Source organism: Lepisosteus platostomus, chromosome 14 (assembly GCF_059453375.1).
Source record: "Lepisosteus platostomus isolate fLepPlt1 chromosome 14, fLepPlt1.hap1, whole genome shotgun sequence".
Lineage (NCBI taxonomy): Eukaryota > Metazoa > Chordata > Actinopteri > Semionotiformes > Lepisosteidae > Lepisosteus > Lepisosteus platostomus.
In genome coordinates, this window is record NC_142624.1 from 26,337,728 (window position 1) to 26,363,329 (window position 25,602).

At 40.8% G+C, this 25,602-nt stretch overlaps 1 protein-coding gene across 4 annotated transcripts in view; it reads right to left on the minus strand.

Moving 5' to 3' along the window:
- Positions 1-25,602, minus strand: part of dync1i2a (dynein, cytoplasmic 1, intermediate chain 2a) — a 32,859-nt gene that overhangs the window by 1,230 nt on the left and 6,027 nt on the right. Inside the window, exons 4-16 of one of the 4 annotated variants that reach the window (XM_088605310.1) lie at positions 25,035-25,125; positions 23,114-23,173; positions 22,653-22,768; positions 12,792-12,878; positions 10,519-10,681; positions 8,242-8,341; positions 6,492-6,617; positions 5,307-5,453; positions 4,900-5,013; positions 4,312-4,445; positions 3,103-3,247; positions 2,291-2,431; positions 1,468-1,593 (exon numbers count right to left, since the gene is read on the minus strand). In XM_088605310.1, coding sequence (XP_088461436.1) covers positions 1,468-1,593; positions 2,291-2,431; positions 3,103-3,247; positions 4,312-4,445; positions 4,900-5,013; positions 5,307-5,453; positions 6,492-6,617; positions 8,242-8,341; positions 10,519-10,681; positions 12,792-12,878; positions 22,653-22,768; positions 23,114-23,173; positions 25,035-25,125 — 1,550 coding nt within the window. Of the gene's footprint in view, positions 1-1,467; positions 1,594-2,290; positions 2,432-3,102; positions 3,248-4,311; positions 4,446-4,899; positions 5,014-5,306; positions 5,454-6,491; positions 6,618-8,241; positions 8,342-10,518; positions 10,682-12,791; positions 12,879-22,652; positions 22,769-23,113; positions 23,174-25,034; positions 25,177-25,602 lie in introns of all 4 variants that reach the window. The other 3 variants (XM_088605309.1, XM_088605312.1, XM_088605311.1) reach the window with 3 other exon arrangements.

Sequence of the window (25,602 nt, forward strand, 5' to 3'; positions counted from 1 at the left end):
TGGAAACAAGGTAAAGCGTGTCATGGAGCAAAAGTGCACAGTAATTGAGGTGTACTATTTACCAAAGTTCTAAACAAAATGGATGTAAAACCATACATTTCCCTTCACTGCACAAAAGCTGAATTTTCTCCTCTCCTGCAGTCCCTTTAATGGTCATGGGATCAAACACAATTTTCTAACCATCACTGAGGTTTGACCCCCCCTTACTGTGACAGATCACGATTCACATTTACCTTCTATCTGAAAGCTGGATTGTTAATAGAAGAATAAGTGCCAGAAACATTTTAACTTTTCTAGACTATTCCCCATGAGGTTTCCTTCTGACAAGGGTTAACTGTGCTCAAATGAAAACTGATACAGGATCTACTCTTGTGCTTCAGTACAGACATACAAACCTAGCCCAAGTCCCGCTGTTAAGAATACCAGTACACATGTACAGTGTTTTTTCTGTTATGCAAAGGGAAATATTTGCTTGGAATGACAGGGGGAACTGTTTTTCCATTTAAGTAAGTTTAAATATATTATTGGACCAAACTAAGATAAGATACCAAAAATAAAATCATATAAACTGGTATTTTAATACCTTCACAGAGAAATTTTGAAAGTGCAGAAGTGCTTTGAGAACCTGAACTTGTAAATTATTTTTCTTTTCAATCATTTCCTTAAAATATACTGAGCATAAAAAAGAACAGCACTCTGAACTGCAACAAGTTCATAAAGGTGTCGGGAAACCTCTTTGTATTGGGTGCACTGACATTTTATTATTAATTACAGACAATTGAATTCTGATCAGTATTTGTCATCAACAGGAGTTTACTTTTAGTGGTTTCTGCATCTATAGACTAGATACTCCTACCCTCACAATTGAACCTCCCCATTCATTAGTCAGTGTATAAAACTATTAGCAAATCAGTTTGCATGTCCACACTGCACTCATTGATACACAATTTAGCAATCTATTCCAGTAGGTTTTCTACAGAAGTCATCAATAAAAAGAACTATACCCCACTGATGGCGATTCCACCTGAGGTGTCACTCCAATACAGCACAGACACAAAGGCATTATTCTAAGTGGGACATATTGATTTCTTTCTGTCTGTTTCAACAGATTTAACATTCAACAGGTTAAATCACCTGTATCTAACCAGCTCTTTCACTAATAAGGTGTTTTAGTGCTTACGCATGTTAGTCACTTCAGTGTATCATGATCAGTCATGAATGATCAATTATTACCCAAAACCTGTATAGAGTACCTTATTTTTTAAAATGTGTACAAGCATAAAGAGCAATGTTATTTCTGATGCTCAATGTAAGCACTTCATATGATTCTCCTCTTATGAGTCTTGAATTTACATACTAGACTTTAGCACTTTAAATTTCTCACATTGTTAAAGTTTTTTTTGTATGCATAATCAGAGTTGTAGTTTCATCTCTCGTTAACAATTACTAGGTCACTCAGCTACTTACCTCTCCAACATCATAAATAAGTATCTGCCCATCTGAATCTCCAACAGCAATCTCTCTTCCTGAGTGGGCCCATCTGACACGGTTCAAAGCAGGGTTTCCTTCCACCATTACACTCGCTGTAGGAACCTAAAAACAGGTGGATTTTCACTCATTTCCCTTAGGAAAATAGTGCTAGTGAAAACACCACTGTGACACTAGGATACATGCATCAAAATGCCAAATTCACAAACAACATATCCACATAAGCGTGAAAAGCTAGCACATCATAAACATCTCTCAATTCTGTATAAACTCCTGTGGAACATGGTAACAGTTTACTAAGACTTCATCCTCCGGGCTTTTAAAATTTTTCTCAAAATGCATCTTGCTGATGTTCTAGATTAAATGAATCCTACCCAACGTACTCTCAAATGGACAACCAAGGAAATGTAGAAACCTTAGATAATGTGGAGCTACATCCTTATTATTGGAAACGTATTTGGAAACTCATACTTGGGTGTGAAAAAAGTAAACTAAAACGAATCCCACCTACTTGTTTCCAATAGAGAACCAAAGAAATGTGTAAATCCTAGATAATTTGCAGTATATTCATGAATTTTGGACAAAAAGAAGTAAATGATACATCAGGCTTGTGTAGCCTAGAAACTAGTGTTTTTCTCCCTTCCTCAAGGACAGCCATGTCAGCTGCTTTCTTCCAAAGCGTGAATGGATTTTTGTGCCCTGAGCTGGCGGCTTTTTCCTCCAAGCAGGCGCGGAGGGCTCAGCCCTGAACGAGTCCCCTGGCCAGGGGCCTGTCCGTGCGCGGGCGAGCGGCGCCGGTTACCTCGGTGTCGTTGTTGAGGTTCCACAGGTCGAGTCGGCCCACGCCATCCACACAGGCAAACAGGGCCGGGTGGGTGGGGGACCACATGACATCATACACGTAGTCCGAGTTGTCCTCGAACGAGTACAATGGCTTGTTGTTCTGCGAGGCAAAAATAAACGCGAGTTGTAAACAAGGGCCGCGGGCAGGGATTACGTCAGCTCTCATTGTTGCTCCCGCAGAGCCCACCAGCATCGAATTAAGAGCCAGATACACCAGCAGCCTCCACATAAGAGCTCTATTTAAAACCTGAAGGGAAAACGCAGCTGGCTCATCCCTGAAATGCAGGGCTGCTTCCAATTTCATATCTGATCATTTGCATTAGCTTCCAGGATCTTTTTTTCTTAATTGATCTTACTGTAATTCTTAGGATTTTATGGGTCGTCCAGAAGCATTCACTATTTCAAGGCAGTTCTAATGCAATGGCTTTTTTCCTGTTTTCCGCCGTTCTGATGTTGCTTTACACAGGAACTGGCACAGGGCGATCTTATGAAATACACACTGAATGATATGAGCCTAAAGCATATGTGAGACACACTTGTAAAAAACAGATGTCTGAACATCACCCTGTCTTTTCTGATCCATTATTAGCCTGAAACTCTGCGTAATTATTTGTCATCTGTCCTGCATCCGTACACCCGTTTTAGGGAATTTTAAGAGTAAGGAGGTATCGTGTGACTTCCTCTGGCTTTGACAATCTCAATCTCTCTATAAATATATATCAGGTTGAAACAAAATCACATTTTAGTTCCCTGGCATCAGAGCTCTCGTACCTTAGTGGTCCACAGTTTCACTGTCCAGTCAAAAGATGAGGTGACAAACAAGTGGGAGAAATCAATGGGTCCTGCTGCAGTGTGACAGTGGATACCTGTGATAGGTCCTTGGTGGCCTTCAAACATTTCACTGATGCCCGCTTTGCTGGAAAATGACAGAAACTGAAAGCTAATTGCGGTCGATCCCATTTTATAAATGCTTACAGTTCTGAACCTGGATTAAGGGTTCCAGGATTATCCATCTGAAGGAGATAATGACCTTATATAAGGATTACTGAAACCAGCTGTGTATTTCTTTGGATTCCAGCACTGAAAGAGTATTTTTCTATTCCACACAACATGATGTATGAATTCTTGTTGCTACCAAATTAAGCATACACAGCAATGGTAAAGAGCAGCAAATGAAACATCAGACCTAACAGAGTAACAAGTTAACGTGCTGTTAAAAGACTCTTACTCATAATATTCCTGAAAGGTAAATAACCCACATGAGTGATGCTTGTGGGTTATTAATCTGGATGAGACTGTTATGCTACTGGAAATGAAGTGGAAAATCACTCCCTCAATTAAGGGAGTTAAACCTGCAATGCAAAACCTAGCAACCATTCCTGAGCCTCAGGCATTAAAAAGGACATTATACTGCCATCAAAGAGAGGACCTGGGAAACTTGGCATCAACACAGGTCAATTTGATTTGAGCCCCTCTAAAATATAATTTACAAAAAAATCTGTGTAGCCCCACCACCACCACAACTTTTATTTTTGCGTCCTCTGGGACTTAATCCACTGAAAACATCAGCCGTGACCTGGTTGCCCTAGAAGCGACTGGGTAACAGGAACTTAGGACAGGGCTCCTAAACTATCTCTTGAGGAGACCTTTGCCGCAAACCTAACTTCAGACGCACGGCAAAAAAATAAGAAGACGCTGCAGATGTAAAAGCGATTCGTTTACGTTGCAAGAGAGCACGGCGATTCTCTGTGGCTTTTTAGGATAAAGATGTTGACATCACAAACGAGAGACTCTCTTCATTATTTAAAATGGCATCTCATATGATTAGGTGTTTAAAAAATTCTAGCTATTTGGGGAAAGGAAATCAACATAGTTGAATATTTGTATTGGCCTGGGTAAAAAGCTGCCATAGTTATTTTTCCTGGGCCACCCCTGGCGCTGCAGAGCCCTGCGATATCAGAGAACGTGTCGGTGATGTACCTTCCATGACGGCAGGCTGTGTAAACGGAGCCCTCCTCACTTCCTACCACAAAGTTATTGACGTCTCCAAGTGGGAAAGACATGCTGGTGACAGCCACAGCCTTGGACTGCTTGTGAACGAGCTCCATGCTGTCCTGTCAGAAAGAAGCACAACGAGACGTCAGCCTCCTTACCTGCCAAACATGCTCAGACATCACACCACATAAATTCACTCGACACACTGTTGGGCGTTTGTGCTCAAATGAAATTCAGCTAACCGTTCATAAGCGATTAACATTTGACATGGGACTTTCGTGGCAAGAGATTTGGAATGAAACATGGTACACTTCCTAAGAAACTGACATTCCCTTAATGAAAACCATTATGTGTTCTCATGACAGCAGGAATGTTAAATTAGCTTTTGAAAGGAAACCTAAACAAAAGTCGATTTTACGGGCTTGTGAAAATGCAATTTGTCCAAAAAGCTTATGGATCACAGTTCTTCGGTAATTACATTTTACAGCCCTTTAGCTACAGAGTAAGAACTCGCAGCTCTGCGGCCGCTGGCCAGGCATGTGTAGAAGGAATGCTTATTTTGAATGCCCATACCTGTGGCTGGGACAGCATGTCCAGACTCCAGGAGCACATCTTCCCATCAGTGGAGATGCTGATAAGGTTGTGGGCATTTTGCGTGCCTACCACATTCACACAGTACACTGGGTGCTGCATTCAAACACATTCGATAAAAGCAAAACAAAGTGCAAAGACAGTTAAACAGCAGAAGACGGGGCACAGACAATGGCAGAATACGGGCTTCATGACAAATAACAGCTTGTTCTAGAAATCGCACTTTTTCCTTGGACCTCCGTGTCTGTCAGTTCATCTATCTATGATCCCACCATCTAAATCTTTCCGGTGATCACAGCTGGAGTTCATGCAGTATGTACAAGGGATCAGGGAGGAGCAGGAGAAGATGCTGGATTCCCAACAGACTGACGAGTCTGTCCTCACCATACCGTGTGTGCTGCTGCCGACAGCGGAGTCCTCTGCACGGGGGTCCTCTTGCTGCTGCGGTTATCCCACAGCACGATCTGCCCAGAGTAAGTACCTCCCACCACCAGGTTGGGGTGAAATTTTGCAAAGGCGGCGGACATCACGGCTGACTGTGTGGGGAAAAACAAACAAACAAAAAAAAAAAACGACCCCAAACCTCAACATGGGGTATTTTTAAAACTGATGACTGCGGAGCGCAGAAGTGACAGGCTTCTGGAAAATGACTTCAGCGAGGCCGTGTACGTTAGTGTCACATCCAATCCGTGCGCTCGGCCGAACGCGTGCGATAACTTGCTAAAAATAATATACAACCCCATTCGATTCAAAGACATGCTCTTTTCCTTAAAATAGCAGCTGGCATGCTGCTTGTTTTTATTTTATGTTTCGCGCATACATTTCCATGACTCAGACCAGGCCATTCAACACACTTTTCTAGTAGAAGCTGAGTTATGACAGGGTATATCAAGTATGATTTATGTCTACATTACTCATGCACGTTTTCTGCCTGTCGAATTTTTGGGGGCTGCCAGTTTAAAGCAATTACTTAAGACTTAAGCTTCTCGGTAATCTTACAACGTCTGATCATACGTTTGGTTTAATTTACGCAAGTGATTGTTCAAAAAACTGACATTGGGGAAAGAAAAAAAAACTCCTTTCCCCACTTAAAATGAATACTTGGGAGTTCACACTTTTTTGGGTTTTGTCTGAGAAAGACGTTTCTAACTACATCCGTTTTTGAGGGAGCACATATGTTTCTACTCAGTGTCTTGTTCTATGTATCCCGGGGCACGTACTTAAAAAAAAAAAGAGGCTGCCAACTACAAAGCTACATGTTCTTCATATTTCAAGCAATCATTTTTTTTTCCCTCAGCAGTTAAACTGGGCTCTTGTTATGTTACACAATGGCAAGTTAACTTTTTAAAGCATGTTTAAACATCCTCAGTGCTGGCAGAAAGGCAGCTCAAGGCTTCCTTTTGAACTGCTAGGCTTGAGGTCCTCCATCAGCATGTGTTTGCAAATAGATGTGGTCGAGGCGCATGCCAGCCCAGTGAAATCACCATGCGGAGAAGCTGAAGGAAATGACTGGCAGGGGCCCAAACTCATCAGCTCAAACCACCCATTTGGCGCGACAGGATCTCGCATCATACCTGGCAATGAAAGACATACTCTGGTGTGGTTTTCTTGTACTTCATGTTCCACACAAGGGCCACACCATCTGGCTCATGGGGGGCATCCTCGTTGTTGTTGTATGAGGCAACAAGCAGCTCAGGATACTGGTGACAGAAAAATCAGTAAAAATGAATGTCAAGAGGAAGTCAGGATAGCCTCAAGGCCTGACTCCTAACAAAAAAAAACGTTACCCTCTGTGGTGTTAGTGAATGCTTGGCTACAGGCGGCAACCACCCGTACAACAAGATTTATTGCTGAGAAACTCTGTCTCAGCACCAGCCTCTTTCTTGCTCATGCGGTTGCTATGCTAAACCTTAAAGTGACTTTTATGTAGATTCTTTGGTTCTGATTTTATTCACCGTGGCAGGGAAGTGCCTCCATGGCTGCTATTTGAAGTCACCTATGATAAAAGGCGTTTGAAACTCAAGACTAGCTTACTTATTATAATGGACATCATATATTTCTGAACTCCTTCCAGGAAAAATTACACTCTCTCTCTCTCTCTCTCTCTCTCTCTCTCTCTCTCTCTCTCTCTCTCTCTCTCGTTTGTATCATCATGATACATCATGAATATTTGACTTTGGTATGCACGTATAAAATACCTAATAGTTAAACAATTTAAAGTGCTAGACAAACATTGAACACTGTCATTTTCTACTTTATTTTGTAACTTAAAACCCTTAAGCTGATATTTAGAAAATTAGGCTGTCTTTCTCAGTTGTACACATAGCTGAAAGAAGCTCATAAGCTGCTTTGTTTTTGGAATTAACCTATACAGCCATTTCTGCTCCAATGCAATAGCTGTAATGCTGAAAAACACCGTTATAGAAAATCAGGCTACAGAATCTACTGGCTCAATGGGAATTAAGGGGCAAAGGGGCAGAGAGTTCAGATTCCCATTAACAAAGGTGTTTATTTTCAATAGTAATTGGCCATATTATTAGTTTGAATGCATTGTTTCGGCATAACATGTTTTTGTGTAACTTTTCAACAGAAAACTGAGAAAATAGATAAAATGAGACATAATACATCGCTAATACATCGTTTTACATCGCTAAGCAGTGCGAAATTCTGCAGCAGAAGAAATTTCGTAAAAAAACACACCACTAAGTCCAGTAGTGTGAATGAAATCACATTTTTTGCTCTTTGGTTTCTTTCGTACCGCTTTATAACATTAAGCTTTTTCTCCCAGAAAAATCGCTGTCTTCTTCACAAGCACCAGACACTGAACGCTTCGTATCCTTCCCATTCATTGTAACAGCAATATTTCTACTACTGCTCCCAAAGAATGAAAAAATACACCCTGTCGCATAGGCAGATGGATGAACTGACGCAGATGGGTGAGAGAATATGCCAGTATCCCAAGCTTGTGTCGCTGCGCTGAGGCTGTGCAGACGTTTTTACTCCACGTTTGTAACTAGTTCTAGTACACTTGAATTGCATTAAAGCCCACATGACCCGCGTTAAGGCTAAAGCATTCCTTAATAAATCAATGGCATTATAGCAGCCAAGCTGCCTTATGGAAACTCACGCTATAGTAGAGATGATTGTACCTGTACTTTCATAGCTCACACATCGATGTGGAATTCCACCCTAACTTCATTCTAAAAACAAAACCCGGCAAATTTAAATTGTGTTTTGTATCGTTTAAATCGGCATCTGTCCATCCACCTGGCAACCAAAAGCTCGTCGGAGCCTCTCTCTAAATGACAGTACGATGTATTTTACCTGAGGAGACCAATCAAGGCAGGTGACAACACGGTGTTTGGACCAACGCTCATCCATGAACTGCCTGTTCAAAGACAGCTTAGTCCCGGCTTGGATCTCTCTGTAAGATAAATGCACAGTCAGACTACTGGCAGGCAGGCTCACTAGCACACAGCATGTGTCCATCTGTCTCTGTTACGATGTAGAAAACTTTTTTGTAATTATTAGATGACCTTCATACAGATTTTATAATAATGTGACCAAATTATGATGTATAATTTGGACATGTTTTAATCTGTCGCATTCACTCTATTTCCAAACAGAGCTTGAATAATTATTTTTCCTTAAGATAATCATTACAAAATACATCTGGATCAGGGACAGGAGACACTTCAAGCCTTAATGCATGCAATGTACTGAGATAAGCACAACATTAAACCCTATAAATTAGGCTCAGTCGTTTTAAAAGCAAACTCTTCAGCTGAAGGTTCAATTTTGTCTGCTTAAGTCATTTTAAAGAGTTTTTGAAGGACTTCGTGTAATTAGCTTTGATCTGACAATGATCAAATGTAAAACAATCTTTTAATGTGATCATGGTTATTCTTAGAATTTTGAACATGCTTCTTTTGTGTGTGTAGAGATTAAAGACAAGACTAATTAGGTGACCATGGCATCCACAAATACACAAAAACCTGGCCTATGAGCATTTCTCCTATCGATATACAGGCATCCAAACATTATAATTCACTTCATTGCATTCTCCTATTCCTTTCGACTATTTCTAGCTCTGCCACAATGTTATGAGTTTATGGACATAAAACTAATTGGTTGAAATCAGCCACCCATGTGCCAGGACAACTTTCCCTTTAATATTCCTATTCAGTAGCTGTCCTAAGGTTTTAATGATTTGGGTATTAAGATCCCCTCTACCCTTCCAGGAAATTCATTCGGAATATGTCTGAGATCATTAAAATAAAAGCAGATGTGGCTAGACTCATCTCCATTACAGGTTAAATTACATGGCAGAAATACGTCCTCGAGTTCATTTGTTATTTTGCATTATCCCCATGTCATTCCTTCTACTGCATTTAGAATAAATGAATTCTATTGTGACTAGTTTTACTCAGAGAATTAAGTAACCAAGAATTTTGCCAGCCTCACTGCAGCACTCCAAAGTTTACGGTAGTCTGGCTCTACCCAATTTTAAACATTACTGATGGCTTCTCGGCTGCGAACATGGTTTCATCTAGGTACACCAGCGTTACGGTACTCGTTTGAGGAGCTGTTAGTGAATCCAGTCAGTACAGGATTCTTTATTTCCTGGGCCTACAAGCTGACCTGGAATATATTCCCTTTTCTGACTGGCTCCCAGCTCTTTATCTGTCCACCCCGGCCTACAATAAGTATTCAGATTCCTGGCAAGATGGCGTCTGCACATAGCAGGCTAAAAGGAAACTTCTGAACTCCCTGGTTTTCCCAGTTTACATGTCTCGGACTGCTCGGCCTTTTGCTCTGATGCACACCCAGGGGAACTGCTTTGTCTGTCTCTATAGAAGTTCTTTCTAAGGCTTAAAATCAGTCCTGGAAAAGAGGACTAGACACAGTGGATGGTAGGCCATTTTAGGATGCAGTCTGAGAAAATGTCTTCTCTTCTTTTTCATAAAAAAACATTTTTAGCACACCATTAATTCATTTTAAATTTGTGCACAGATCACATGCAACACCAGACCAGTAATGTCACAGGTGGATCGCACTTGATCCTCTCTACCCTTCACGCACTTAGAAAGCGCTCACCACCTATCTACATGTTTTGGGAATATCCTGAGAAATTGCTCTTGGGTGTACTTAAGAGGTGTGTTTTCACCTATGCCAATAAGCCCCAGACTATTCCTACTCAATGATGATTCCTGGATTACTGTAAATCTTCAGACACAATGTCTCTTGCTGGTAAGGCTTACTGCAGCAAAAAAAAATGATTCTGCAAGGCTGACTAGAGATCGACTTACCCTTCAAACGCACTTGGTGGCATTGTGTGAAAAACACTGTTCTAATGGAAACAGTAAACTGCACTGTGGCTGGGCAAAAGCCTTTTTAATTTTAATTTTGGTTGAGCCTTTTTGTTTTTCATAACCCACTTTGTTTTTTCTTTGTTTTTATCTTCCTGTAGGCTTCCAGATTATTAACGTGTATTTTGCACATTCATTGTTTTAGTAGCATTCGCCTTTTTGCTAGAACTGGCGCACACTTTCTGAAAACGCGCCGTTAAAAAACGAACTGTGGCCTCCGCCGGCTCCGTACCCCTCCTTCTCCTCCAGGTCCCGGCCGCTGTAGTCGAAGAAGACGTCCACCCGCTCGGACAGGGCGCGCTCCAGGATGCGGGTGCTGTGATCGAAGAAGGACAGGAACTCCTCGGAGTGCAGGATCTGCAGCTTCTCCTCCTCGGTCAGCTCGTGGGGGGGAGCTGGGAGACACCGCAGAAGCCTGTCACTCAGATGCTCGTGTCCAGAGAGAGCGTCAGTAACAATAATTGCTTACACTTCTATAGCGCTTTTCTGGACACTCCACTCAAAGCCCATCACAGGTAATGGGGACTCCCCTCCACCACCACCTCCGCCCCCACCTGGATGATGCACCTGTCTGCTCACCGCACATCAGCTATCGGTGGGGAGGAAAACAGAGTGATGAAGCCAATTCAGAGATGGGGATTATTAGGAGGCCATGATTGGTAAAGGCCAGGGGGAAATTTGGTCAGCACGCCAGTGTAACACCCCTGCTGTTTTCGAGAAACCCCCTGGGATTTTTAAAGACCAAAGAGAGTCAAGACATCGGTTTTATGTCTCATCTGAAGGACGGTGTCTTTTTACAGTATAGTGTCCCCGTCACTACAATGGGGCATTAGGACCCACACAGACCACGGGGAGAGTGCCCCCTACCTGCTCCACTAACACCTCTTCCAGCAGCAACCTTAGCTTTCCCAGGAGATCTCCCATCCAAGTACTGACCAGGCTCACACCTACTGAGCTTCAGTGGGTTGCCAGTTGTGAGTTGCAGAGTGATATAGCTGCTGGCTATAACATGGCAGGGCTGCCCTCTGGGGTTTGCATGCAGTTAACGATTTCAGTCTACAAGCAGAGAGCACAGTACCGCAGCTGGATTCATTCTAGAGCCCTGAAGTATTAAAATGGGATTCCCCCTCCCAAATTGGCATATATATCTTTCAGTTTTCCTGCAGTCCTTCTGCACCATTTACATGGATATCAGTCCTTGAGAACTGCACAAAGCAGAAAGCCATAAGCTAAACATATGCTTCTTCTGCGTCCGCTACATTTTGTATTTGGACTTTTGTTGTATTAAACAGCAGACAAGCGTTTTACACAAAATATTTGTAGGCAAATTTGTGTATACACGTGTCGGCGTTGAACAAATAAATGCGGGAAATTTCACAGATTCAGATGTGGCGGGGCACGCACCAGAGCTAAGCTTTTGTTGAGCCTATAGCACGCTGGTGCTTTCGTGATCGCGTGGCATCACCCTCGATACGGCTCATAAACCGAAAACAAGTACGAAGGCAAAAAAAAATAGGAAGTAGGAAGGGGGAAGGCAAGGCTAGAAAAGTGACTGATATGGAGTTACAATCGAGATTTTGAAGTTGAGGGGAGGGATGATAGTGACCAGTTTGGCACATATGTATGGCAAGAATGAATCTTCAATTTGTGCAATTGGAGACAGAGAGAAAGCTATTCAATAGAGCTATGCATCTACTGTTTTCAGTGCATTTTATTATTCAATTTTATTGGATCTACTTTGTATACTGTAGGGCACTGCATTTGCTGTATTACTCTTTTCATAATACTTTAAACTACATACAGTACACACATACTAATACACTTACCATTGTTTAATGGTTTTACTTGTTTAAGGCAGGGAAATAGGAGGGTCTAAGGGCAGTGTTCTGATTATAAGTGATTTTAGGTATACACAATATATCAGGAAACTAACTACTGCTAACATAACATGTACTTAAAGTTGCTCATTTCAACATGGAAGAGTTCTACAATTACAGAGGGCCCTCACAAAATTCAGTAGCTGCACCACATATCATAATATGACCTTGTACTGGTCTCAATACAGCTGGAACATATAGATTATAATAAACTATGTGGAACATAATCTATATAGCATGTGATCCCTTAAAGATACATCACAACATTTCTGAAAACTGTAAGTGAAATGTCACTCACAAAAAGATCTAAAGAAACTGATTCTTTGAAACCTAAAAAAATCTAAAAAGTAGAACATCTAGTTATATTCAGAAGCATTACTGGATAGCATGTGAATCCATATAGGACGCGTGAAAGAAAAATACTCGGACGTCAATAAATAATCAATCTCATACTTTGCCTCCCAAAAATTTAGAAAACAAGTATCGGAGAGCTAAATGGAGGCTTGAGACTGTGAATGATCTGAAGTCAGAATCTACATTTAGTAAAAGTGAATATGACAAATGGAGAAATGTCTCTTATAGGGTTGGGTTCTCCCAGTCTAGTACAAGCAGAGGAGTTTGGTCTCACCTTCCTCTTCCTCATTCTGCTGAGGTTTCTCCTCCTGGAGTGCCACCACTGGTTTGGGAGGGGCGATCTCCTCCTCTTCATCTTCTTCTGCACAATATAAGCACACCAGCATCAGAGCTCACATTCACACTGCTTGACGCATCTAGTGTTCGTGTCATTCGGACAATAGCTTAACACCTTAGCATCTTTTAAATCTTGCCCAGTTGATGTCCTATGTCTTTGGATATTTGTGTGGTATTTTTAAATGTCAGTGTAAATGTGGTGATTTCAGAGCTACTCAACCCTTGGTCCTGTCGATTTTGTTCATCACAGAATGTTGGTCCAACCAGAAAATTCATTTTTCAAATGAGTCTGACTGTCCCCCCCCTAGATACAGGCATTTTGATAAATAAATTCCACATACTGGCATTCAGCATTTTCAAATACATAACATTATTTGACACTGCACTAGATATCACCATACTGACAAGTTCAAATTCAGTACAATACAGAAAGTCACCTCCTACATACAGTTCAGAAGAATCAATCGCGTTAACTGCAAAATATGCCAGGACTATATACTGTATGTGTTCCTACCTGAATGCTACGTTTTTTTCACAAACTTTAAGCTGCATAATCACAATAAATATATGCTCCTAGCAAAACAGCTCTATATCAGGCAGATCAGGAAAATCACGGCTAACTGATGTGCAGACTTCTGTTCTTCAAAACCAGCAATGAATCACTGTGACTGACAAGCTGCTAGGACCAGAGGTAGTGGAGGAGCTCAGGATTAATAAATGTGTTGGTCCTGATGGTATTCTCCATTGGACTTTAGGCAACAAGAGATATTGCCTATAGACCTGGGCCTTTAACAAATCTTCCAAAGGCCACTCAAAAAGGGGGGTAAAAAATGTACCTTTGCACTTACAAAGGAATGCTGAACATCATAGATAATCATTTAAATTATATTTTTAACAGGTATGGTATAATTATTCCTGTACCTCCACTAAACTAATCTAAATTGCCATGACTGCTGTATATCCTAATCAAGACACAAGACATACAGACATGATAAAAGGCACCGCACAAGCTGACAGTTTTTGCCAGGTGAATGGCTGACAACAGCTTCTGCAAACATGTAAAAGAAAACACAAAACAAAATCAATGCAGATTCTGTCCTCAAGATCTTTACTCGCAGGATGTGGAGGACAAGTCAGTACTTTATCAGAAAGTCTGTTTAGCTTGCCGCACGTTACAGGACAAAGCCACAGCTGAGTGGAAGCCAAGGTCAGCTCTCTGAGGCATCATTTCTGAATGACTGTATATCGCATTACAGCAACACATCAAAACAGCAGAAACATTCTGAAAACGTGCATTTCAAACCTAACACGAACATACTTTTAACTAGGGGAAGCTCCATTACTAAAACGATGGAATCAGTACTGCCTGCTTCAGTTTTGTGGCAAAGAGTGGCAAAAATGCATGTGAAAATGATCTTTTCTTGCGCCTCCTTTTTAAAAGCACGGCTTCTGAATACTTAAGAAAGCACCAACCCCACGTTGTTGGCATCAGCGGTCCAGATATAACTGAACAAAAGGGAGCTCATGGACACCGAAATGTCAACCGGATAAAAACATTACAGCATTTTTACACGTTTAATATTTAGTTGGAATGGATCGGCAGTCATTTTCACAGCACCATTTCCTTCGTGCGCTCGGAATGCTCCTATGGGAGTGATCTTTTCAATTACGCTGTTCCATCCCGGAGAGCTTACAATGTGTAAATTGAATATTGCTGTGTGCCTGCCTTGCATTTGTTTGGCTTGCCTACACAATATCAGTTCCTTGAAAGATCCTGTTCTTAAAGAAGCAAGGCTGTCATTTGTGAAGAGCAGGAACAGCAGGGGTCTGACTCTCAACAACTGCTTCCCTGTGTTTAATAGGACGCCAGCTATTCAACAGGGAGTTCACTTGTTAGTACAGCCATCTCCTCCATGTCCCAGTAACAAGTTGCCCTTCCACATGAGGGGTGATGGGATAGAGGATGGGAACCAGCTGCCTAAGCCTGGTCCCAGCATCCAGGCCAGCTGACAAGACAGCACACACCAGATGGTAGTGCTGGGATTGTCTTTTTCCGCTATGAGGTGGCACTGGGATGGCACAGAGGTTTTCCGCCTGACTGCCTCCAGTCATGTCTCTCCCCAAAACAGTAAGCCTGTGCAATTACCGACCCACTGGGGGGTCTTAAGACAACTATTCAACCCAAGGACTTATAACAAAATACAGCTTGTAGGGCTTACCAGCTGCCAAACCACACACAGGCAGAAAATATCAAATCTTCTCTAACTGCCAAGGATTCAAGAGTTTCTGGACAAATACGCACGCATATTTACTTGTACACACACCTATTTTATTAACGCTCTGTATACATCAAACGCGTGCGTGTACAGGTCCGAAAATGGAAAAACGCTTCCTGCGCGAGGAGAACGCCCCTGTTTAAATTAACTTAATCTGGAGCAAACTGTCATCTGCCAATTCATTATGAAAAGGGAACAGTGTTTTTTTTTTTTCCTCTTCTGGGAGGGTGGTGGTGCTGGTGGGGAGGGGGGTGCATTCTGACAAGTTTACAGAACTGGGTTAATGGCATGAGCGATTTCAATATATGCTCATACTTTCAAACCAAATGGAGAAGGTTAAAATCTTTCCTTTCAAGGGCCTCAATCAGCCTTAAAGGAAAACAGTAATCACTGTCTTTCAGCCAGCCCAGCCGCATTTGTCAGCCCTTTCCCGTCAATGCAGCCAGTGCAATCAACCTGCCAAGCATTCAGAACGGAAAGACAATCTGAAAATAAAGGGTATAATGCACCTGCCAGTGAAAATGGCCATTTCAAGAAAAGCTAGTGATCTTGGTGACCCCGCTGAGGAGGCGGTAGTGCAAAGGGGAAAGAACGCTTAAAAGAATTCTCAGTGATCTCCGATCTCTTGCACGCTGACACTTCCCCACAAAGCGTGCCAATTATAGCTTTTGTGCCACTTAAGAAATGAAAGCTTTTTTTTTGGGGGGGGGGAGGACGGGAGGGGGAGAAATAATCACACAGAGCAATAGAAAGACGTTCGTTCTTTGTCGCCGGACAATATATTAATGCAAACGCAGCCTCGGCTCGTGGGGGTCTGGCGTTGTTCAAGTACAAAACTCACGTCCTTTACACCCCACTCTGCAGGTGTGTACGCACCTCCAAAAAATCCGCCTCTGAAGACGCACCAAAAGGCTCCGAAAAATCTGACTTCGACATCTTGATTTCATTTATTAAGAAGACAAAACAGACCCGTAGATAATCTAGGCATCTTTTCGGAATGAATATAATTTGAAACACATGTATGCTGTACGCACACACTCTGAATATATTCCAAAATACAATTTGCTTGACTAGAGATTCCGTTTTTAAAAAGCAGTTTGGAGGGCTGACATGTTTTTAAGCCAGGGTGTACACGCATTGCCCCCCGCTTATGAACAAAACTGTTCGTTTCCCATCATGTGTATCATTTCCATTCATGTCATCATGTATATGGGTTTTTTTGTAATTCATGATTAAATGCTTAATTTCCATAACATTTAAAAGTCATTTACACTGGACCCAGTTTGAAACTAAAATTAGATAATTGAAGGAAAAAATAATTTGCTTGCTATTTGATTTGATTTGCATGTTAACTTTAGACTCGCAGTCTACTAGGATCGCTTTTTTGTTTGATGCTTACAGAATGAATGCAAAAACATTACATGACTGGAGAAATTAAAATAATTTAAATAAACTTAATTGGGCTTTAAAAAGGAAATAAAAACTCCCTCCGAACATCTATACACTTCAAGTTCAATTTAAAGAACGGAAGCTGAAATATATTGGTTTTGAATTCAAAACTACAGTACTGTGCTCCTTACTTGGTGATGCTGTGTGAATTGTCAGCAAATTATCATCAATGAATCTGTGAAAGGTCAAACATATGTGCAGATGGAAGGATATTTTAATTGGTCTTCTGAAAATCTATGAAATGTTTTAAAGCCGCACCATCTGTGATGCTAATTTGGCTAAAGCCATAGTCAGTTATGTAATGGCAATAACCATGAATGACATAAGTATCAAACTTACATGCAAAAAGAAAGTGTCATGGAGCTTTTCATTTGCCTTTGGAGAGTGAAATATAATAGCGCACAAGCTCATATGTGTAACCCACAGGGTGATGGTTGACCTTTTTCATTTAAATAATGACATGAATAAAAAGAATCTACATTTTAATAAAGTTATTGTCAGCTTTGCTGTACGATACATAGTGCTTTAACGACAGTATGTTATACACTTAACACCTGAATTCTTTGCCGTGAGATTTAGAGTCAGACTGGAAAGCATCACAGATAGTAGTAGTTAGAATTTCCCCACCTCTCACCTCTTTGTCAATGAATGCCAATGACAAGGTTAATGAACCACCAAGGTTTTCTCTTATTCTTTTCGAAAATGTATTTCAACGTCAAAATTGTGACACTGTTGTAGAAAGATGGAAAGAAAAGCTGGGCTGTAAATTAGGATGTACCCAGCAATAACGCTAGAGCCAAGTTCCAGTTGTCTGAGTAATGTGTTTCTGTGAAGCAGGTTAATCAAAGTTAAATCATCTGTGAAATAGGTGGCTTTTGTTAAGTTGAGTTTCCACACTTCCAGTGTTAGTTATGTTTCAGGATAAACTTGGCAGAACAAGGAGACATGTTAAAAAACAACCTCTAGGAGGCAGAGAGAAGTAATGTTTGTAAAACATTTCTCAGTATGTTTTATGAAACAGAACAAAAGGTCTATATAGCTCAACCTGGGATTTGAGAATTTGAAACAAGTTAAATAAACTGTGTTTATCAGTTTTTTTAAATTGCTGCATCAGTAATGCCTTTAACTTTTCTGGGCTTCAGAAAGGTTTAGCATTACTGATCAGTGAAGGGGAATTAGGTAGTTTCTGTATGATAGAGGACTGGCACTTCTTTAGGCATTTTGACAATGTGAAGACACTCAGCAGTTAATGGAGTGGTTGAGCTCTTCATCACTGGTACCACAGTACTCCTCCACTCTGACGTGTCCCACACTCACCACATACTTATTTATCTGAAACGGGCTGACAGTGATTCGTGACTTCTTCTTCCAGACAATTCACATGTTCAGGAAACAGTATGGGGCTGGACTCCCATTCAGCGAATGTCAAACATGAAGAGGTGAAAGTGCTCTGCTAAACATATGGTGTAAGACAACAAATTCTTAGTTTGTTTTCACATAACATGATCAGCTCAAACACGTCTTGATGTTAACCAGTGACGCTAGCGCACTGCACAAGGCATCTTGCTCCGAACTTCAGTCTACTTTTCTTATTTTTTGCAAGAAGTGTAGCCTTTTGTTTTCGTGCATTTTTAAAAAGACATACTCATCAGTAAATCTAATTTTTGCAACCAAACGCTTCACTGTGTCCTGCTGTATATTTAAAAACATGGAAAACTATACACAAGAATATTTTAAAATACTATTAAAACAAAGGACTCAAAGTATACTTTTTCTACCCCGCAGACCTGATGCAGAATTTCAAAAGAAGAAAAATGCACAGGAATACAGCCTCTGTTTTACATGTTCATCTTTCAGTGCTGTCTTAATAAAAGGAGACTGTCTTGGGCTCTCAACAAGATGACAAGGAATCAGACCTACTCTGCTACTTTCATGCATCTTGACTGTCTTCAAGGAATCCAAGTTATTTTCCATGGACTGTGTCCTGAAGTATCAGAACTGAGATCAGGCTAACACGTCAGTGTATGTAGCATCCTTTTTACTCTGAAGTGACCAATCATCTCTGAAGTGACACTGCGAAGGGCAAAAATCAGCCTTTTGAATTGCGAATTAATACCCCTCAACATTTCCAAAGTTCACGTTTTTATTACCTACACTTTTCGTATCATACTTTGTATACTGTATTTTGGATCCACCAAACCATCAACAGCAACACCTGCAAGAGACATTGTTAGAGTTAAAAATGTATTTTGCTTTCTTTTTCTTTCAGTAGTCTCTTGATTGCTTTTTAAAATGTAATTTATTTTTAAAAATGTCCTTTTTCTCCTTTTCCTTGCTAGAAAAGAAAAGGCTTAGAAGTTCTGGAAATGGCAGTGGTCTCGGTTTTCAAATGACTAGAAAGATATGCTATTTTAAACTAAAAAGCCATAAGAAAAATACCATTTCATGAATGTACAGCACAGAAGTGGTGGCATCAATTACTGTACACATCCAAGGAAACAGTGCAGCTACATTTGTATGTATGTCCAGTGACAGATCATTTATTGAAACAATACAGAAATGAGATGTGAGAGCAAAAGGCCAATTAGAACATAAAAAATAGTGATTACATTTAAAGTAAGACACTTGTGACAAGAGGCAATTGAATTCGTTCAATGGTAAAAAATGTATTAACCTCATTTTGAAGTCCAAGTGATTAAAATAATCAAATTTAATTAAATATCAAATTTAAACACTCCACAACCTCTTTTACTCCAGAAAAATGCTGATTCAAAAAGCTGTTCCATATATTACATAGCCTATCACTTCCTATAAATTTGTATTTTTGGCATTTTTTCATTAAAATCTTCGATTCAATCAGCTGGGATATAAAAAAAAAACTGCACCACGATATAGCAAATGTTTGAGAACATTCCTGGGTTTGTAGACTTATTGACTGGATGTAGATAATTTTATTTTATTATCTTGTTTTTCTTTTCATTCCCAAATGTCATTGAACTGTGCACCTCATTTTGACAAAACCGACACCGGAATTATTCGACCACAGAAAATTCAATTTTCTTCATCTGTACGTCACAGGCACAACGTGGTGGGATTTATAGCCGCTGCAGAAACATAAAAAGCAAATCATACTGTACCAAGGTGAGCCTGCAGTAGCCCTCAGAAAAAGAGATGCAACCCTACTTTCGCAGAACATATTAATAACAAGAGTCCAAAACAGCTAAACTTTCTGCCTTTTAGATCTCATCTTGACATTTAAATGTACTTGATGAGACTGTTCAGTTCCTGACAGAAAAGTCTATTAGAACCAGCCCAGTGAATCTCACATTAACGGTACATCGAACAAGTTCTGCCTTCTGTACACAGTAGCAATTAGGAGCCGTAATCAGCTGTCTGAGCCTTCAGAAGGAAGCCACCTGACTAGACCGCCTCTCCCTCAGTGCAGTCTTTGTCTCACTACATTCTACTCCCCCTGCCGCCTGCTGACCTTGAGAGCTCACCAACGTCTGCTCTACTTGACAATATGATGAATCACTCAACCAGTTGATCTATGTGGTGCCACACAGAATATCAAGCGTGTGCTATGATAATTCATCTTTCTGCGTCTCATGGAGGATGTCCACAGACCACAACTGCCTGATCTTTCAGTCGGATCAGCTTGAGGGACTGCAAGGCATGAGGTCCAATGTACAGGCCTAAAAAAGTTGGATGCCCTACTTACAGTACTTAACGAGTCTGTATATATGTATATAACAGGGAACAAAGAAAATGGAGCCAGAAAGGGGATAAAATCAGTCAGTGTTTATATGGACAGGCAACCTGAATGAACTGAAATACTGTTTAAAAAATTCAATGGTATAACAGAATGTGATAGAGACCTACATATAAGATAAGAGATCAGTTTATTATCCATATACAGTTTCTTGCATTAGGAATTTGTCTTTTCACATACCCCATCTTGCTCTCCATGAGACACACAGAAAGGGAGAGAAGCTTGGGGTCAGAGCGCTAGGTCAGCCATTGTACAACACCCCTGGAGCAGTTGGGGTTCAGGGCCTTGCTCAGGGGCCCAACGGAGTAAGATTCCTCTGCCGGCCACGGGATTTGAACCATCAACCTTCGAGCCACAGGCGCAGATCCTTAGCCACAGAGCCATCGCTCCGCCCCTTTGCGTATTGATGCATCAATTACATATTGATGTAATGGCAAAACCCTTCCAGCTAAAGTTAAACAACTTTTACGGATGTCTTTTGAACACAATAAGGCTAACTTTACTCCAAACACTTCACGACAAGACTGCGGATCCAACTCCAAAAGCCCTTTCTGCGTGAATACTAGCGCCAGTCTCTATATCTGTGGATTCACTTACAATTTCGATGGAACTGCACTGTGTTTTTGTCCACGGTCTGAATGGAGAAAAGGCAACTCGCATTCCTCAAAGACAGTTTACCACAAACAATCTGGCTGGTTCCGAGTGGAAAAAAAGAATCACAATCTTCAGAAGTCGGAAATGTAAACCCAGCTGAAACGTGTCCAACGTTTCGATGCCAAAAACCTTTCTGAGAGCAAATGTGGTTTAGGACCAGTACCAGAACAGATCTCTACCACAGGATCAGCATTCTGTGGTCAACGGTACTCTCAAAGTGCAGGGATCAAAACACTCAGCAATAGTAATAAACACATTCTTTCAAAACAGGTTTAGCACTCTAAATATGAAGTTTAATTTAAAAAATAATTTGTTTAAATAACATGAAATACAAGAACACCACAATGCTCCTATCAGTTGATTCTCACTGCATTTGATGGTCGGTCTGCTCAAATTCTGACACATCTTTCCAAATGACTGTTAACAGAAATGTGCGCTGTCTAAAATATCTGCCATATGACTGTTTCCATCCCTAGTCCCTGGGGTTTTTAAAATCACCTCCTCAGCAACACATTGATGGATATGGAAGTTCATCATACAACAGCCAAACACAGGATCCATAATCACAGCAACAGTCTGTTCTCAAAGTGTAACTGTGCTACACTGTGTTTGCCTTATCACACAAGCAACTGCACCACTCCAGTACAATCCTGACAACGATTCCCTAAGGAATCAGATTTTGAGGAACAAAAACCCCCACAAATCTTCCTATTTCATCTAGGTGTTCAAACATTTTTAACTGCCTTACACTTTTCTTTACACACAAGTAAAATACTCCTTCGACAACTCCACTACTCTAATTAAATACCACTCTAAAAAACAGAGGTTTTTTTAGACGAACATGTCATGAATGGACTCTGAATGAATTACAAAAGAGTTTTACTAGTTATCAATAGTTATAGTATTAGTTAATAATCTAAGGTCTGCACAGCAATTTATTCTGGTAATTTAAAAATTAATTTGCATATAGAATCATAAAGAACGTGTTTTTAACAAAACAATTACAAATATACACACAAGCATAACAAAGATCTGTCTTAGGTTACAGTGAACACTTGAAATTAAAAAGCCAAGTTCGCTTCCCAAACACTCATACATGACACTTATTCCAGTACTGCTCCAAGTATTCCAATACTAATGTACTGAGACTGTGACAGACATTAGCAGAGAATACATACATAAAATTACTAATCCCGACCACCTTTCTTTCTAATACTGAAAACTAATTGCATAGTGAGCCACAGGACGCGTCGTCTTTTGGGGGTGGCCGGTAATTGTGGACCTGTGTGCAAATTTAATCTTCCCTTTGCCTTCCTACATATCCCCTGGCCTCCGCAATTTTCTTTAGCTTTCATCTTTCTGTATGGAGAGGGCAGATAATTTCCACTCAATGTATGCTTCCTGCTTCCATTTGTATGATCATATAAAATGGGTAGCCACGACCACAGCAAAGAGCTATAAATATTTAGTTCAAAAACACTGGAGAACGACAGAGCTGTCCTGATTGTTCTCTGGGTCTCCTACTTTTGCTATTAGATGGCTGGCTTTAGCGGCCGTTCAAAAAAAAAAATGATGCAAGAAAACAAGTCTGAGAAGAATGTTGAAGTCACCCATGTTTAACGTAAGCCTTAACTAGATGGATACCTACCTTCCTTCTGCTCCGTCATGACGGGTGTTTGAGTTTCTTTGGTGTAGGACACAATTTCACGTGGCGGAAAGTCCACATGAGTGACTTTAGCCATTCCCAGCTTAAGGGGACCTCGCCTAAAACAACGCAGAAATATGAAACAAATATGACAAAGAACACCCAAGTGAATAGGATTTAAACATCAATTTGCTTGGAACACAGCAGGACACAAAGTAATGCCAAAAATATGGTACATGGGATACAACACTTAATTCGGTCTTTCTTTGACTTTTAGCAAAACTAGGCAAAACAGACATGCTAATAGCAATGCAGAAAAGCTTAGGAAAGTTAGTATTCGCCATGGTGTCAAATGAAACCTCTTTGATGGGCTTCAAACTTGCCCGAAGTGCAAAGACTTAACTGATGGAAAAACAAGAGCAGACAAAGACATTGGAGGTCTGAAAAGGAAGGAAGACAGGTACCCCAGATCAGAATCAGAGTGAAGCTGCAGAACTGATGGATCAGTGTCCCAGTGCAGCGTCCTGATTAGAGGCACAGCGACAAGGCAGCGTTAGTAAGACAAGCTGGATATTAGTGAAAAAGGAAAACATTTCACAGATACTTAGAACTAACAGAATCAATTTTTTTCATTGAAGAATATTTAAGTTTAAGTTACAACACCCCATTCAAATGTTAAGAGAAGCTTTTGTCATTAATCCAAGTGGTACAGCGTGTCTAAAATACGTAGAAACAGTCAAAAGTTCATTTTTTCTTTAATATTGTTACTTATTTGTCTCAAAAAGAGACACAGACACCCCAGCTCACAAATGAATTGATTAAACAGTGTACGGCATTAGAACGACTTGAAAGGGGTTCCCAAACTCATCCGGTTTCGAATGCAAAAAAAGACACAAGACTGGTTTGTTGTGCGCTACATGTATTATATGATTGCCTTGGGCACAAAACATGCACCCATGTGCACAGGAAATTGACATATTGGTAAAGGAAATGAGTCAACACGTAACCCTTTAGGTAAAGGAAGAGCCGTGTGGCCCCGCTGGGACAAAGGGGAGAGCTCGAGTTACCACAGGGGGACGCAACTGTAATTATAGGTTAAGCACAGCCCAAGGCATTCATATATATATTTTATTTTTAATTCGTTTAGCACCTTCTGCTAATTCAATAAGCACTTTTTAAAAAGCTTGATCTTAAACCGAAAACGGCAGGTTGTGAACGAAATCTAAAGCCATTAGTAACTAATATAAAACAGAACTTTCTTTGCAATTTCACATCTTCATGAGTTTTTAAATGATGCCCTCAGTATGGGTATAAGCTGGAAGGTTGGGGGGGGGGGGGAGGGGGGGGAGAAGAATTCTTTAATCGCATAAAATTTAATGCGAAACTCAGCCTTATTTACAAATTTCGCCCATTTATCTCACAGGAGGAAAACTCTCAGGCACCGGGAGGCAGTTACCAATTGTGAACCAAAAAAAAAATGTTGTGGAAAAATGTACTGCATGCAACGCAGGGAGAAACTTGTTGAATATAAAGACACAAGCGGCTATGTTCGTCTTCTGCAATTTGAGATAACCACAATTACTGCCAGCATTACTACACCCATATTTTCTACAATACAAATGTAGTATCAGTATTAAATCAGAAAAAATACTGACATTCATGATTAAATGCTAACTCGTATAAGCACACCGTATTTATTCCATCATGTCACATACTGCTCTTTTAAGTATTTTTCCAGAGGGAAAAAATCCTATTATACCTCTATAACCTAAACCCTTGATTAAGACCTGCTCAGGAATTTAACTTGAACAGTGTATTTGAGACACTCAGGGATATGTAAACTTACTGAAACTTCTGTATGATCCATACAAGTGGCAGTACGACTCTGACCCTACCGTGCCCTGATGTCACGCTTAGCAACGACACCGACTCTGAAACAAGCGCTACAGACTTGCCTCCGTGTCAGAAAGTTAGAAAAGGCAAAGGCGACGCCAATCCTTTTTACACGGGGATTATTCTTAAACATAAGCTGCCGGCGTGATGATGGGAGACAAAACTCCGACTTAGTCAGAAAATTAAGCAGGAGGGGGGTGGGGGAGAGCAAACATAAATGCACATAAGCCTTCAGCTTCATCCAAACTTACAGGGGGGCGTCTTTTTAAACCCGTGTGTGTGTGTGTGTGTGTGTGTGTGTGTGGAGGAGGAGGGAGGTCAAAGACATACTGTAAAAGAATAACTTTTCCCTTTTGCGTAAAGACAGTACTGCAATGAGAATACCCCCTGCCTGCCAGTCACGGTGTGGCATGTTGGCTTGCCCTTTGGCACACGCCTCCCTAGAGGAGGAAAGCATTATGTCATTAAAATATTACACCGAGATTACCGTACCTAGCTCCAACGGCGCCATCGCCTGAGTCTTGGCTTCCAGTCTCGCTGGGCGTGCTCACAGACTTGGAGGATGGAGACATAGGTGGAGGGACTAAATAGTGAAACAGACAGGTATCCGCTGTTACTACTCGGAGTGGCTGCGCTGTGCGGAAAGTTGCAAACGTAATTTCACATGGGGAGGATCAAATGAGAAGGAGATGAGCCCAACAGGCAAAAGAAAAGGGAAAGAAAAAACCATGGAAGGGGAATGAGTAGCAGAAAAGAGAAGGAAAAAGAAACATGGTTATATTCCATGCTGACGTCTCCATGCCAAGTGTGCAGTTAAGGCAATACAGACAACAGGCTTCACTCACAAACAGCTCCGTTAAACAGTCACCGTCTACTTTATAGTTAACAGTTACTATTCACAGAAAAGTAACAAAGAGAGGAAAACAGTCAGCAAGTAAGAGCATTTTAATGCTGGTACTCCAGAGTAAATAACTTATTTGCGTTCAATGGAAAAGAAACTCATGGGAAGTAAATTAAGTTCAGCATTTCTAGATTGTTTAAAAATTGGTTTCGATGCTGA